This window comes from Mytilus edulis, chromosome 8 (assembly GCF_963676685.1).
Source record: "Mytilus edulis chromosome 8, xbMytEdul2.2, whole genome shotgun sequence".
Lineage (NCBI taxonomy): Eukaryota > Metazoa > Mollusca > Bivalvia > Mytilida > Mytilidae > Mytilus > Mytilus edulis.
Window position 1 is genome coordinate 9,591,286 of NC_092351.1, and position 15,008 is coordinate 9,606,293.

A 15,008-nucleotide genomic window follows, 5' to 3' on the forward strand; every position below is an offset into this window, starting at 1 on the left:
CCTTATTCCTATAATTTTGGGACCAAAACTCCCACAATCAATCCCAACCTTCCTTTAGTGGTCATATACCTTGTGTTAAAATTTCATAGATTTCTATTCACTTTTACTAAAGTTAGAGTGCTAAAACTAAAAGTATTCGGACGACAATGACGACGACCACGCCAACGTCATACCAATATACGACCAAATAATTTTCAATTTTTGAGGTCGTATAATAATCACTACAAAAGACTTAGAAATATATAGAAGTTGGTCACTGTAATTATTAGTATATCTTTTACTGTTAACAAAAATTGAACAGAAGTGGTTTAGTGTCCATCTGTTGTATAAGGATAGTGAAAATAACGTACACAAAACATATTATTATGTACAAATGAGTTGCATGCAATGATTCTGACTAGTTACTTTCCTAGTCTAAAGCAGCTTGGGCTTCAATATAACAAAATAACACTGATATATGACTTAGTACTATACTTTTAACCTCACCAGTCATTCTTGTAACTCCCCCTAAAGCTGCAGCAGCCCCCACCATGGCATACAATCCTGGTGTTATAGTACAGAACTGTTTTGATTGGCACATATTCTGGAAAAATGGGTTGTCATGGTTCCTCCTACAAAGACAACATTATAAAAAGTACTTACAAAATAATTGTTGTTGTTCAGGCAATGCATTTATCAACAACAAAACATATTTGTAAAACTTTTTCTGACAGGAAATGGTGTGGATCTTTAAGTTACTTTACAATAAATCCTTACTTCCAAAACTGTCAAAATAATCATTTGTATACATTTGTAGTGGTCATGTTATTCAATAAATGAGCACAGTCACATTCAATTTCAGTGATAGTTAGTTTTCATAGAGTTCAACACATATGACAGACAGAAACTTCATAACATATACAAGGTATGAAGATCACAGGTTACTCCCTTGTTGCCACATCAAGATTATAATCCTGATGTCTTGCATTCTATGAATGTCCAAGCAAATAAACAAGAATGTATCCATAGAACATGGATGTCCCACTAGAACTATCATTTTCTATGTTCAGTGGACTGTGAAATAGGGGTCAAAACTCTAATTTGGCATTAACATAAGAAACATCATATCATAGGGAAAATGTGAAATAAGTTTCAAGTTGATTGGATCTCAACTTCATCAAAACCAAAATGCCTATAAAAGGGGCATCAAAAATGTTTTCAATATCAAAGTTTCCTAAGTTCTGCACCATTTCTGAAAGATATAATGTCACAAAATATAGGTCAAAGTGACTAATATATAAGTTTATGCTAAACTACTTCTAAGAAAACTTTCATTATAAGGGTAAAAAAACATTCTTCTTCTTTCAAGTTTATAATATATATATATATATGTTGCCTTCTTTTGCCTGGCATAAGAACTCAATAATAAATGTTGATGCAGGTCAATAAACCATGAAATAATTTATCTTCCGACTTCATCCTAGCAATATATATACTGTAGGACTGCCTTAAACTTACCAACATGAAAAGTAATACAGTTTTTGGCTTACTACTTCTAGTTAATGTCTATAATCTAGAAATCCTATGTGATTATGAACACACAGCATGCTGATGACAATGCTTCTTTAGCTCTTTTTGATGAACATAAGATAATACTTACACTACTAACTGTTCCATGCCTATGCCAACAATTCTTCCTACAATAGCTCCTACTGCCATACTGGGAATAAATAAACCTGATGGCACCTGAAAACAGTCATGTAAATAAATATATGTAAATATACAGTTTGACAATATATGATCTGATGACAACAAAATATATATATTTTGTCAATATATATTTTGTCATGCTTCATTTTTAGGAAAAACAATATTTCTTATAAAAATACATGGAAATTGTAAAAACGCATGGAAGATGATGCATTTCCAAATAATATATTTTTTAAAGTCTTTGTTGTGCAGTGGTTGTAATTGGATGCTGTCTGTAATATATTTTGTTTAGCTTTTTGGTCAATCATAACCTTATTTAGCTTTAAATCTTATCTTTCTATTTTTAATAAAACAATATTATTCAAATGATTTTGCTTTAACAATTTCAATTCAATTCAAAGTTTTATTGCCATATAAACTTTACAGTTTGTGACACATAACAACAACAAAAAACAGATGCTCTGCAGGACGCAGCTTTAAACGACTGCACCCTCAACAGTTGGGCAAGTATGGACACAACATTTCAGCTTGATACAGCTCTAAATTTGGATTGTGATTAAATAGTTGACACAACATAGGTTTCTGACACAGAATGAATGTGGTCTAAGAACTTAAACTTAAAAACTTAAAAATTTTCAATTGGACATTTACCTATTATGGTCCAATATCCAAAATCTAAATACATTGTTAGATTCAGCATATCATAGCACCCCAAGAATTCAATTTTTAATGAAATCAAATAATGTTCAATTTAGACCCTTAAGACCTCAATGTGGACCAATTTGATAACCGGGCCCAAATATTAAAAATCTAAATATATGGTTAGATTCAGCATATTGAAGAACCCCATATATTCAATTTTTGTTGAAATCAAACAAAGTTTAATTTTGGTCCCAGATTTGGACCAACTTGAAAACTGGGCCCATAATCAAAAATCTAAGTACATATAAAAAAGAAGATGTGGTATGATTGCCAATGAGACAACTATCCACAAAAGACCAAAATGGCACAGACATTAACAACTATAGGTCACTGTACGGCCTTCAACAATGAACAAAGCCCATACCGCATAGTCAGCTATAAAAGGCCACGATAAGACAATGTAAAACAATGTAAAACAATTCAAACGCGAAAACTAAAGGCCTTATTTATGGAAAAAAAAAAATAAATAACCGGGCCCAAATATTAAAAATCTAAATACACGGTTAGATATGGCATAACAAAGAACCCCAATCATTCATTTTTTGATCAAATCAAACAAAATTTAAATTTGGACCCTTTTGGCCCCTAATTCCTAAACTGTTGGGACCAAAACTCCCAAAATCAATCGCAACCTTCCTTTTGTGGCCATAAACCTTATGTTGAAATTTCATAGAATTCTGATTATCTATACTAAAGTTATTGTGCGAAAAAACAAAAAAAAATGCTTATTTGGGCCCTTTTTGGCCCTTAATGCCTTAACTAGTGGGACCAAAACTCCAAAATCAATCCCAACCTTCCTTTTAAGGTCATAAACCTTGTGTTTAAATTTCATAGATTTCTTTTTACTTAGACTAAAGTTAGTGTAAACCATATGTCTTCGGACAACGACGAAGACGACAACGATGCCTACAACGTCATACCAATATACGACCAATTTTTTTTCAATTTTTGCAGTCGTTTAAAAACACTGTGTCATAGTTCAGTGAATCTTCACTTGTATGTATTAATGTGTCTTTTGATTGAGTGTCTTTCTATGTTGTGATGTTACACTATTTTTTTTCAGGTAAGACCGTAAGGGTGAAGGTTAGTACCTATTAAATGTTAAAACCCGCTGCATTTGTTTTCCCCTGTCCTAAGTCAGGAACATGATGTTCCATACTTTTTGTTTTTTATGAGTGTCATAAGTGTTCCCCGTTTTTTATATTTAGATATTAGACCCTTGGTTTTTCTGTTTAAATGGTTTTACACTAGTAATTTTTGGTGAGCTTTATAGCTTGCTGTTAGGTGATAGCAAAGGATCTGTGTTGAAGAGCATACATTGACCTATAATGATTTATTTAACAAATTTTTTACTTGGATGGAGAATTATCTCATTGGCACTCATACCACATCTTCTTATACCTACTGGCAAGAATTGTACGCATGAGAGTATATGCTTTGTGCAGGGGGGAAATAGTACATAAACACTTACCTTTATACCAAAGGTAAAAATAGTAATAAGCCCTTTAAATAGTAATCCCAGAAAGAGCATCCACAGGGCTGTGTAAACAGGGGGAAATAGTACATAAACACTTACCTTTATAGCAAAGGTAAAAATAGTAATAAGCCCTTTAAATAGTAATCTCAGAAAGAGCATCCACAGGGCTGTGTAAACTTCATCCCATGCGACTGTACTGGATGTATAAGAACTCAAAGAGGTGGAGTTTCTGTTGTAATCACTGAAAACATGAATTTGTAATATAATCTTTAATACTTACAAACATTATCAGGTTCATCACACAAATGTACAGGTATTCACTTCAGAAAACTCTGCACAATTAAACAAGAGTGCACATGCTGAAATGTCTCGCCTTCTATACTAATCATTAATATTATGTTGATAGTCCTAAGTATAAAGCTAAGCTTTATTACAACTGTCACATAAACTTAACATTAACCAAGATAACTAAACAAAGACCAATGAACCTTGAAAATGAGGTCAAGGTCAGATGAACCATGTCAGACAGACATGTACAGCTACAATGCTTCTATACAACATATATAGTTGACCCATTACTTATAGTTTAAGAAAAATAGACCAAAACACAAAAACTTAAAACTGTGCAATGAACCGTGAAAATGAGGTCACGGTCAAATAAAACCTGCGCGACTGACATAAAGATCATAAAATATTTCCATACGCCAAATATAGTTGACCTATGGCATATAGTATTAGATAAAAAGACCAAAACTCAAAAACTTAACTTTGACACTGAACCATGAAAATGAGGTCAAGGTCACATGACATCTGCCCGCTAGACATGTACACCTTACAATCATTCCATACAACAAATATAGTAGACCTATTGCATATAGTATGAGAAAAGCAGACCAAAACACAAAAATTTTATTATAATCACTGAACCATGAAAATGAGGTCAAGGTCAGATGACACCTGCCAGTTGGACATGTACACCTTACAGTCCTTCCATACACGGAATATACTTGCTCTATTGATTATAGTATCTGAGATATGGACTTGACCACCAAAACTTAACCTTGTTCACTGATCCATGAAATGAGGTCGAGGTCAAGTGAAAACTGTCTGACAGACATGAGGACCTTGTAAGGTACGCAAATATCAAATATAGTTATCCAATTACTTATAATAAGAGAGAATTCAACATTACAAAAAATTTGAACTTTTTTTTCAAGTGGTCACTGAACCATGAAAATGAGGTCAAGGACATTGGACCTGTGACGGACGGAAACTATGTAACATGAAGCATCTATATACAAAGTATAAAGCATCCAGGTCTTCCACCTTCTAAAATATAAAGCTTCTAAGAAGTGAGCTAACGCCGCTAACACCGCTGCCGACGCCACCGCCGGATCACTATCCCATGTAGAGCTTTCTGCAACAAAAGTTGCAGGCTCGACAATAACTAAAACTGCATTTTTTAGATTTGCTTTCTTAAAATGCCCAATTGTTTGCACAATTTGTTTTTTATGGAATTTTAATCTAAATCGTTTCTATAAACGAGTGTATATAAATTAAACCGGGTCCGTTCGTGCCCATTCACGTTCGCACCCACTCATGTTTGCCACCTTTTACTTTCGCACCCTACATGTTGGCACCAAAAGACCGTTCGCACCCTACATTTTCGCACCTAATTTAAATTGGTTTTGTGTTAAATAACTTTATAATCAAGTTTTGGCAAGTGTATTCTTATAAGTATATTTGTTGTCATTGTCTCAATATAAAGCGAGACAGCATTTTTTTTTTTGTGTTGAATAAATCTTAATTATGTTTGAATAGTGTAATGTTAAAAAATGATAATCCTTTCTAAATAAAGTGGGATTCTGTCAACGTTTTAATTTGTGTTGAATAACTCTTAATCATGTGTATTGCTATAACTTTGTTTCATTGACTTGTTTCAAAATAAAGTGAGATTCTGACTACGGTTTTTTTTTTGTGTGTTGAATGAATTTGATCATATTTTGGTTATAATAGTGTACTGCTATATTTTATTGTTTCATTGTTTCAGATCAAAGGGAACAAGCTGTAAAAAACAATTATCTTTTGTCTTTTTCATTTAAAATCAAAGTTTTACTCATACCAAGCTAAATATATTCAGTATTTACATCAAAGCAATTATAAACAACAATCATGATTTTCCAATTAATCAACTGGAATTTAATTAAAATTGGGCACAAACGTGTGGAGTGCAAACGGACCTTGGGTGCAAACGTGCGAGCTGCAAATGTGTAGGGTGCGAAAGTGTATTGGGGCAAACGAACCTGATACCATATGAAATCAGTAAGATATAATTCCTAACTAGATATAAATATTTATAAGTGGTATAACCAAGGATTTGTATAACCATCAATGAAAAAGCTATACATATCAAAGGACAGAGATATATACAAGAATAGGTCACTGAATGACCTTTAGAAAAACATAAACCATAAAATAAGATAAGAAAGGTATAAATGTATAAATGTGAATAAATAAAAAGAGAAAAGCTTGATTTTTTTCAAAAAGGAAAGAGAACGCATAGAAAGAAAATTGACAACCAATGGATTACAGGGTTTGTTCTCATGATACAGAAAAAATTGTTATAATAGTTATATATATATATGAACCTTAATATGAAAGCAGTACTACTTGACACTATATATAATGTGCCTTACATTTCTTTCAATTGCATATCAAAGATATCACTTCTTCTTTTTAGTATGCGCCTTCTTTAATTAGGAGCACCTCCAAATAGATATGGAGTTTTTCCTTAACATCAAAATTTTAAAGAATAACACACAAATTTTTTTTTTCTTCAATATATGTACAGCAAATATAAACAAACAAGTGTCATGCATGACATATTTACATAGTTCTAGCTTTTAAAAATCCAGGTAAATTATATTGTTGATTAAACCAGGTGTATGTTACTAAATATAGTGCAGGTAATTTCCCATTTTATTAATTTTGTCAGCCATTACACAATCATATCTTCAAAGTGAAACAAAAAGGAAAGTAAGTTAATAAAAAACGCTTTAAATCTTTTTATAAAGTGACTATTCCTATACATTTTATATATTCATGATATTTGTAGCTTCTGAATTAATGTAATAATCTAAAATCATTTGATTAAGAGTAATAGCTTTAATCCAAATATAAGAACATTGATATGATTTATATTTCAATGTTTTATTTAAATCTCATCTCTCAACAAAAACAATCAATTTTTATACATTGTAAAATAAAACTATATAAAATGAGAGCCATTCTATACATAATTATAAGAGACTATTAAAATGCATAATTATAAATAAAGGCAACAGAAGTATACTTCAGTTCAAAATTCACAAACCGAATAAGAGAAAACAAATTGGGGTTACAAACTGAAACCAAGGGAAACACATCACATATAGGAGGAAAACAACGAAACAACAGAAAACACTAAAGTGTAACGAAAAACCAAAAGACAATGTAACACACATATAATATATTAAACAATATGAAATAAAATACTATTAACCATATATAGAACTTGTACCCTTTTTTAAATCAAATAATAGTTTTTGTTGAAATAATTATAAGAGACTATTTAAATGCATATATACATATATCTATAAATAAAGGCAACAGTAGTTTACTTCAATTTCGAAAGTCATTAACCCAACGACAGAAAAAAAATCAAGGTTACAGACTAAAACCAAGGGAAACACATCACCTATAAGAGAAAATCAACGAAACAACTGAAAACACTAAAGTGCAACAAAAACCAAAAGACAATGTAACACACATCAAATATATTAACAAATAATAGGTTTTATGACTTGTAATACAATTTAGGCTGTGACAAGTCAATATTTTTATCCTGTATTTATAGAATGGATAAAGAAGATAAAAGAAGATACTTTGTTGTTGGATCTGTTTACTTAGAGGTTGTTACTCCATTGTTTCAACAAAAGTTAGAACAAAAATATCAAGACCTAAACTTCAAATGTCTGAAGGATTTCCTTGATAGAAAGGCAGTCATCCACATCTTATTTCACCTACGCCACAGAAATGCCTGGTGCTGTACAGATAAAGCAAACTGCACCAACCAAGGAGCTCTTCCTCTAAATCATCACCAATGGAAACAATTGTACGCTGAAAATCCAGGGCCTGGTATACACAACTGTTTTTGTAAGTACACAGCTAAATCAATCAAACCAGCAGATCTTGATTTAAGTTTGTGTGGTCTTATATTATATAACTGCTGCAATTTGGGACAACTTGATGAAGAAGCAGTCCATATACTCCGACGGAATAAGAATGACTACCTGAGTCATAACACAACATGTGGTATAACCAAGGATGAGTATGGCCCATTGATGGATGAGTTAAAGACCAAAATCCTTCAACTTGACCAGAATAAAGTAGATGAACTGATAAGGATACAAAAAAGACCATTGGATGATGCTCTGTGTAACAAATACACAACAATCCTTCTTGATATCCAAGAAATATTGGAAAAGGTATTGTATTATTTCAATGTCAAAAAAAATAACAAAAGAGTTGTTATTCTTCATTACTTTGTATGGGGAGGATGGAGCTTGAAAAAAATATGTAGTATGATTGCCAATGAGACAACTCACCACAAGAGACCAAATAACACAGAAATTAACAACTATAGGACACTGTACAGCATTCAATAATGAGCAAAGCCCATACCATATAGTCAGCTGTAAAAGACCTTGAAATGACAACTGCAAAGCAATTCAAACGAAAAAAAACTAACAGCCTAATTTATGTACAAAAAAATGAACAAAAATGAAATGTGTAATACATCAACAAAAAACAGCCCCTGAACTACAGGCTACTGACTTGGGACAGGCACATACATACAGAATGTGGCAGAGTTAAACATGTTAACAGGATACCAACCCTCCCCTAACCTGGGACAGTGGTGTAGCTGTACAAGATAAGAATGAAAATTATTTATAGTTTAAACCCACATATCTTTATGTGCCTGGCACCTTTCAGGATGCAGATGGACAAGGGTAAAACTTAATGCCCCCTCACGAACAACAGGGGCATAACAAAGTGTAAAGGGTCAATAATAGCCGTACCAGTGAATAAATCTGTCAACAGCATGTGCAATACTGTTGTTGATATAGAACAGACAGTGTAATTATAATAGGTTATAAGTTATTTCATTTACTAAAAGACATGATCTCGTGAATTAGTAATGCATAAACTTTAATACACATGAACAAATGGCTTGCTTAGATAAATTACCCATATCCTTACTAAGGGTCCAGAGTTCATAACTCAGTAATTTTGGATGAGGGAATTTGAGATTATAATATTCTTTGTTTAAAAATCATAAGTATAAACATTTAATTTCAGATTGACACCAAAATAGATTTAAGTACAATCAAATATTGGATACTGTAAACATGAACACTACTGGGCTTACAGCTAAAATAGAGGTATGATTTATTCACACATTTTAACACATCAATAAAGATTTCTATGAAATGACAGGACATACAGGTTCAGATATCATTAATTGAAGAAAGACAGACAAGACCAAAAGAAAATGGAAAAACATTGGGCCATTTATTTTAATATATATTTGCATTTTTTAACATAACTATTCACTCAATATTCTGTTTTCTCTTGTATCTAATTCAATTTTATCAAGCAAATGATTTAATTTATGTTGCTGGGTTTATGCCATTTTCTTAGATTTGCAAAACCTATTCAATTTTCATAACTTGTATTTTTGAACAAAGTGTTCTGCACTGAAAGCTATCAACACTGAACTAATAAATAAAAGCGTTCAATTGCAAGGTGTAATAAAATTGTGTTGTTGAAATGGCTTAACACTTAACCTATCCCTTTCGACGAAGAATCCCCGTTTACCATGATTCATGCTTCAGACAGCTGATGATGACTCAAGTCAAAATCTATCTGCCCTGAAATTTTCAGATGACTTGGAAAACCGGTTGTTGGGTTGCTGCCCCTGAATTGGTAATTTTTACAGAATTTTTGCTGTTTTTGGTTATTATCTTGAATATTATTAAAGATAGAGATAAACTGTAAACAGCAATAATGTTGACAAACAAGTTAATGCCCTTAATAGTCAATTTTCAACAATTTTCATAAAATATTTTCCTCTGTAACTAATGGGCCAAGCTCATTATAGATAGAGATAATTGTAAGTAGCAACAATGTTCAGTAACGCAAGATGTACAAACACATCACCAGCACCAAAACACAATTTTGTCATGAATCCTACTGTATCTTTTGTCTAATATGCACATAGACTAAGGTGAGCGACACAGGCTCTTTAAAGCCTCTACTAGTTTTACATTAAAATGCTGTTTTTTGTACAAATACACTTGGAATGGACATTGTTTAGTGTAAGGAATTTTTATAACCTCATTAAAATTTTGAAACTTAGGTGCTTTAGATAAAGACGATTTTTGGTCAAAAATTCGAAACTTTGAGAATTTCATCAAAATAATGCTGAAAATTTGCCAATTTTCTTGTTATGCCGAAAAAACTATCAAAACATGAACAAAACTGTGTACAAAGTGAAGGTGAATAAAATAAAGCCAAAAATGACTGCAGATTTAATATAAAGATCTCTTTCTCGTGTCAAAATAGCTAGTGAAGCCATCGTCTCAGAGGAGCTTTTGTCAAGGCTGAAAGGGTTAAATGAGTTGTTTTTACAACTATTCTACAAAATCATTTGTTGAAGAGGTTACATCAAAATTGTAACACACTTCTGTTTCAAACAAATTTTACATTTAAAAATATTTTCCTTGAAAACAGACACTTTAAAAAATAAAGAAAATTGACTAGACAGGAACTGTAAAATAAACTGATTTTATACCGTTTGATGTTTTGCGTACATATTGACATATAGTTATTGCAACTCAGAAATTAACAAAATGGCCAGTAAAAAAGTTGTAACGCCATTGTAGAGTATATTTACAGTAACTATAATTAAGAAATAATTCATGGAAGCCATATATTGTTGGAAATTTACACATGGCCTGGGCCGTGATATTCGAATTTTATCCTGAGCGTTAGTGAGGGATAAAATTAACGAATATCATGGCCCAGGCCATGTGTAAATTTTCAACAATATATGGCTTCCATGAATTATTTCGATTCTAATAGGACAAATACGGTCATTAAAAAACTGAAGCGAGGGTTGGTATGCTGTGTGTGTGGCTGTTCTTTTTTACTCCCTGCTAGATAAAGCTCAAATATCTTTATAAATATGTAGCCTGTGTAGGTTAGTTCGTGAATAACTGCTAGAAAAAAAACTTTTTAATTCTTTAAATTCTCAAACCCAACATTTGCCATTTTTAATTTACATGTTTTTCTCGTAAGCTTCCGTTAAATCCAAAGTTGACATTTTGTAACTAAGGAGCCGCCATGTTGACTTGCTAAAACAAGTAAATATGCGAACAATGTAATAGAATAGAAAATAAAACAAAACCTACCTCAAAAATCAGTTTTAATACAATATCATACGAAATTCCGATGGTTCACGCAACAGAAAACTTTCAACTTTAGCGGTTTCATTTGTATGACGTCATGTTTTGAAATGACTTAAATGCGCCAAAAAGATTAATAGACTTTCGCGGAATTTTATTTAATTTTTATTTTGTTGATTTCTCCGAGCTCTTGTGCATTACTTCTTTTTATTATGCATATGAATAAGAAGAAAAGTTACGTTGGGTTTTTTTAATTGCCCTTTTTAAAACAATAAAATCGGCAGAGGGTCTGAAAATAGGTTCCAATACATGTAGATTTACGTGGCAAGTATATTGTAACAGCCATTATTATGTATATCTCTGAGTCTGCGCTAAGTATATTTTATCGAGAATTTTATCACAGTGTTGTTTACAAAGCTAAAGAAGCACGTCATATTAGAATTGTAAATAAAATTGATTATACTCATTGCGTGTTTTCAAAACAATATCTCTATTCATTTTTATACATTCTTATTTTTTTTTAAGGAATCCATGGAGAGAGTAGTTTGCCAGAACTGTAGGAGGAAATTTGATAAACAAGGTTTGTATCTAAAATTCATCAACTTCATAATGATATTTATGTTAAGTTATCTATTCAAGACACAAACATATCTTTTGAGTGACAAATGATGAATAATGCATATAAAAAAAAATAAACTGATCTTCCATTAATTTCAGTGTACAAACCAGATGCTTCATATTTCAGAAATAAAAGATCAACCAGTAAAACCCTACAAACTAGGAAAGCCTATCTTCACAATGCATCAACAGACAGACCTGACATCAAAAGTTGGTGACATGGGAGGATATGTAACAGATATAGTGATGATGGATGATGGTAGACTGGTGATATGTATACCTAAACAGAGGATACTACTGATCTGTAATACAGATGGATCACAGATAGACAGTATAGATGTACAAGGTAAACCTATCTGTGTTACAGCAGTCAACAACTCTACAGTAGCTGTTCCATTGTTGTATAGTTACAGTATAGAGATGTATGACATAAACAATAAACTCACACTTAAATCTATATCAGTACCTAGAATCACGTGGACAGGCATTACAACTATAAACAACAAGCTAGTTGTAAGTGGTAACAAGAATCTACTGACCATAGATCACCAGACAGGAGAGGTGGTACAGACAATACAGTCTGCCTGTTATCCTTACTGGTTACATGGTTCTGGTGACAGAATATTCTACTGTGACAACTTCTACAACAACAACAAGAAGCTGTACTGGTACAGTTGTACTGATAACAGACATCACACTCTAACATTACCAGCAGGACCCAGAAGTATGACTACACTACAAGATGGCAGTCTGTATGTGACGTGTAATGATGGATCAGTACAACACGTGTCATATGATGGTAAACAGTATAAGTCTGTTAAAACAAAGGGATTTCAAAAACTGAAATACACTTTGATGTCATATAATTTGAAGCAAAGAAAACTCATTATAAAACATGAAAGGGTAGACAATATGTGGATATTCAATGTTTTCTATGAGGAATAATACAGTCTTGTGCTAACTTTTTTACGTTTAATAACGATATAAGTACTTTAGAAGGAATGAGAGATGGGAGATATGGATGGATGATAGAAAAAGTTTCTTCATAAAACATATATATGCAATGAGAGTGTCAAAAAGAGATCATTAAAATATGAATAACTCTACTTACAAATATTTTGTTCAAGCCAAATTAAACGAAACTTGAGAATTATTGACTGAAACTGTAAGTGTAGATTATTGAAAGCATTATGTTCCAAAGTAAAAAAAATAACAAAAATGTTTAATAAAAGAAACTTATTACTTTTTCACAAAAACAAAAAAATTTATACATTACCATAACATTGTTTTATCTTCAGCTCCACATCTACTGAACAACTGTCTGATCAATTCGCTTGTGTTCATCCTGTAAATATGTGTCATGGATAAATAATGAAATTTACAAAAGTTGATTGCATTGTGTTGCATCATTTTGCTCAAGATAATGTTTATAGCTGAACATTTTTTTGTTAAACCTAACAAAAATATCTATCTTTCCAAGTATTGGTTAAATTAGTAAGGTGATACAATAGCTATAAATATTTTCAACAACAATTGCATAGGCTTTTGAACTTTATATGACAATTTTTTGTTCAACTTCTATCTGTTGTGTAATTTTATTTCATCCTGAATATGCATAAAATATTTGACATTCAACAAGTGGCAAAAAGATATCAGTCAGTTTCAAAATGTTATAGATATCAAATGGAGTTAAATAGCGGTCATTCAATCAGTATATATTTATTAATAGAATCATGTCTACTGTGTGTTATATATGTTTTGCTTTTTTTGTATAAGTGTATAACTACTGCTTCCCAAAAAAGTGTCTGTCTCAAACTGTTTATGAAAAGTGATCAATAAATATGTGGATACATTTATAAGTTAATGAAATTGGTAAAAATGTTGATGTTAGTTGAAATTGTAAATTATATCATATATATGCAACACTCACAAACGTGTTGTCCACACACCCATAAAACGGTCCATGATAATGAACATTGGACAGACAGAAAGTTTGTATCTAAGGTATGAAGCATTTAGGGCATTGGCCACCTCTGTAATTTTACAAGTCTCCATTTTAGATTGTCTTCTTTTAGGTCCGTATTTATTTTAATCTTCAGAAATTGCACCAAAAATACATCGATATTGACAACCTTGGATATATTTTTTCCTTTTCTTTGGACTCCTGTGGAAAACTATTCATGGACTTGATTTGCTATAGAAATTATTGGCGTTTTAATAAAATGTCAGTACCAAAAAGTTTGAGCTAAATGGACACGTTTTGGGGAGTGTTACATATGTTTGTGTTATTTTTCTTGAAAACAAAATAGAATTAAAAATGTTTTTGGAAATAATAACAGTGTGTTTAATAATATCAGCAAGGAATATTTTTTTTAAAACTTAATAAAAGTACAGAAATTATATAGAAACTAAAAAAATTTGTTTAAAAATTCTTTTTATATAATGTAAATTCAGAAATTATTTCGAGGTTATTATAATGGCAAATAATGCAATAAGTTGAGTATCCCAATAATTTGAACTCCCATTCTGATATCTGAAACACAAATCAGTATGCAGATATTCCTGAAATCGCAATAAATTAAGACTTGCATTTATGTAAATTTAAAAAAAAAATCACAATAATAAATGCACACAATAATTTCTGAATTTTGGTTAATAAATGTTATATATATCTACAATCTTCTCAATACCTTGTATATTTGTTTGGATAACTGAGAATGGCTGTCAATAAGGTAACACATAAAACCTACAATAAAAATAACAAACAATAATAGTACTTCTTTATATTAAAGTAATCCTTTCAGAAATTTCATATTTTGTCAATGTCTAACGTCTGTAATCATAAATGTTAGTATAAACTTTATCATATTTGAATTTCGTTGATTAATTTTTATATAAATCAGGATGTCAGTTTTTCTGGTTTGATTTGTTTTCAATAATTCAAATTGTCTTTTCTTGATCTTTCTAGTTGAATATGCTGTATGGGATTTGCTTAGTATCAGAGGCCAAACAGT

At 31.4% G+C, this 15,008-nt stretch overlaps 2 protein-coding genes across 2 annotated transcripts in view; one reads left to right on the forward strand and one right to left on the reverse strand.

Moving 5' to 3' along the window:
- The window catches only part of LOC139483936 (H(+)/Cl(-) exchange transporter 3-like), a 47,864-nt gene that overhangs the window by 14,722 nt on the left and 18,134 nt on the right, over positions 1–15,008 (reverse strand). Inside the window, 5 exon segments of the mRNA XM_071267661.1 lie at positions 487–611; positions 1,640–1,725; positions 3,968–4,109; positions 13,271–13,339; positions 14,685–14,740. Coding sequence (XP_071123762.1) covers positions 487–611; positions 1,640–1,725; positions 3,968–4,109; positions 13,271–13,339; positions 14,685–14,740 — 478 coding nt within the window.
- On the forward strand, positions 6,831–14,765 carry LOC139484750 (uncharacterized). Its single transcript, XM_071268671.1, has 5 exons — positions 6,831–6,904; positions 7,764–8,394; positions 9,269–9,351; positions 11,902–11,956; positions 12,122–14,765. The coding sequence occupies exons 3-5, from the start codon at positions 9,319–9,321 to the stop codon at positions 12,937–12,939; spliced, it is 906 nt and encodes a 301-aa protein (XP_071124772.1). The 5' UTR covers positions 6,831–6,904; positions 7,764–8,394; positions 9,269–9,318; the 3' UTR covers positions 12,940–14,765.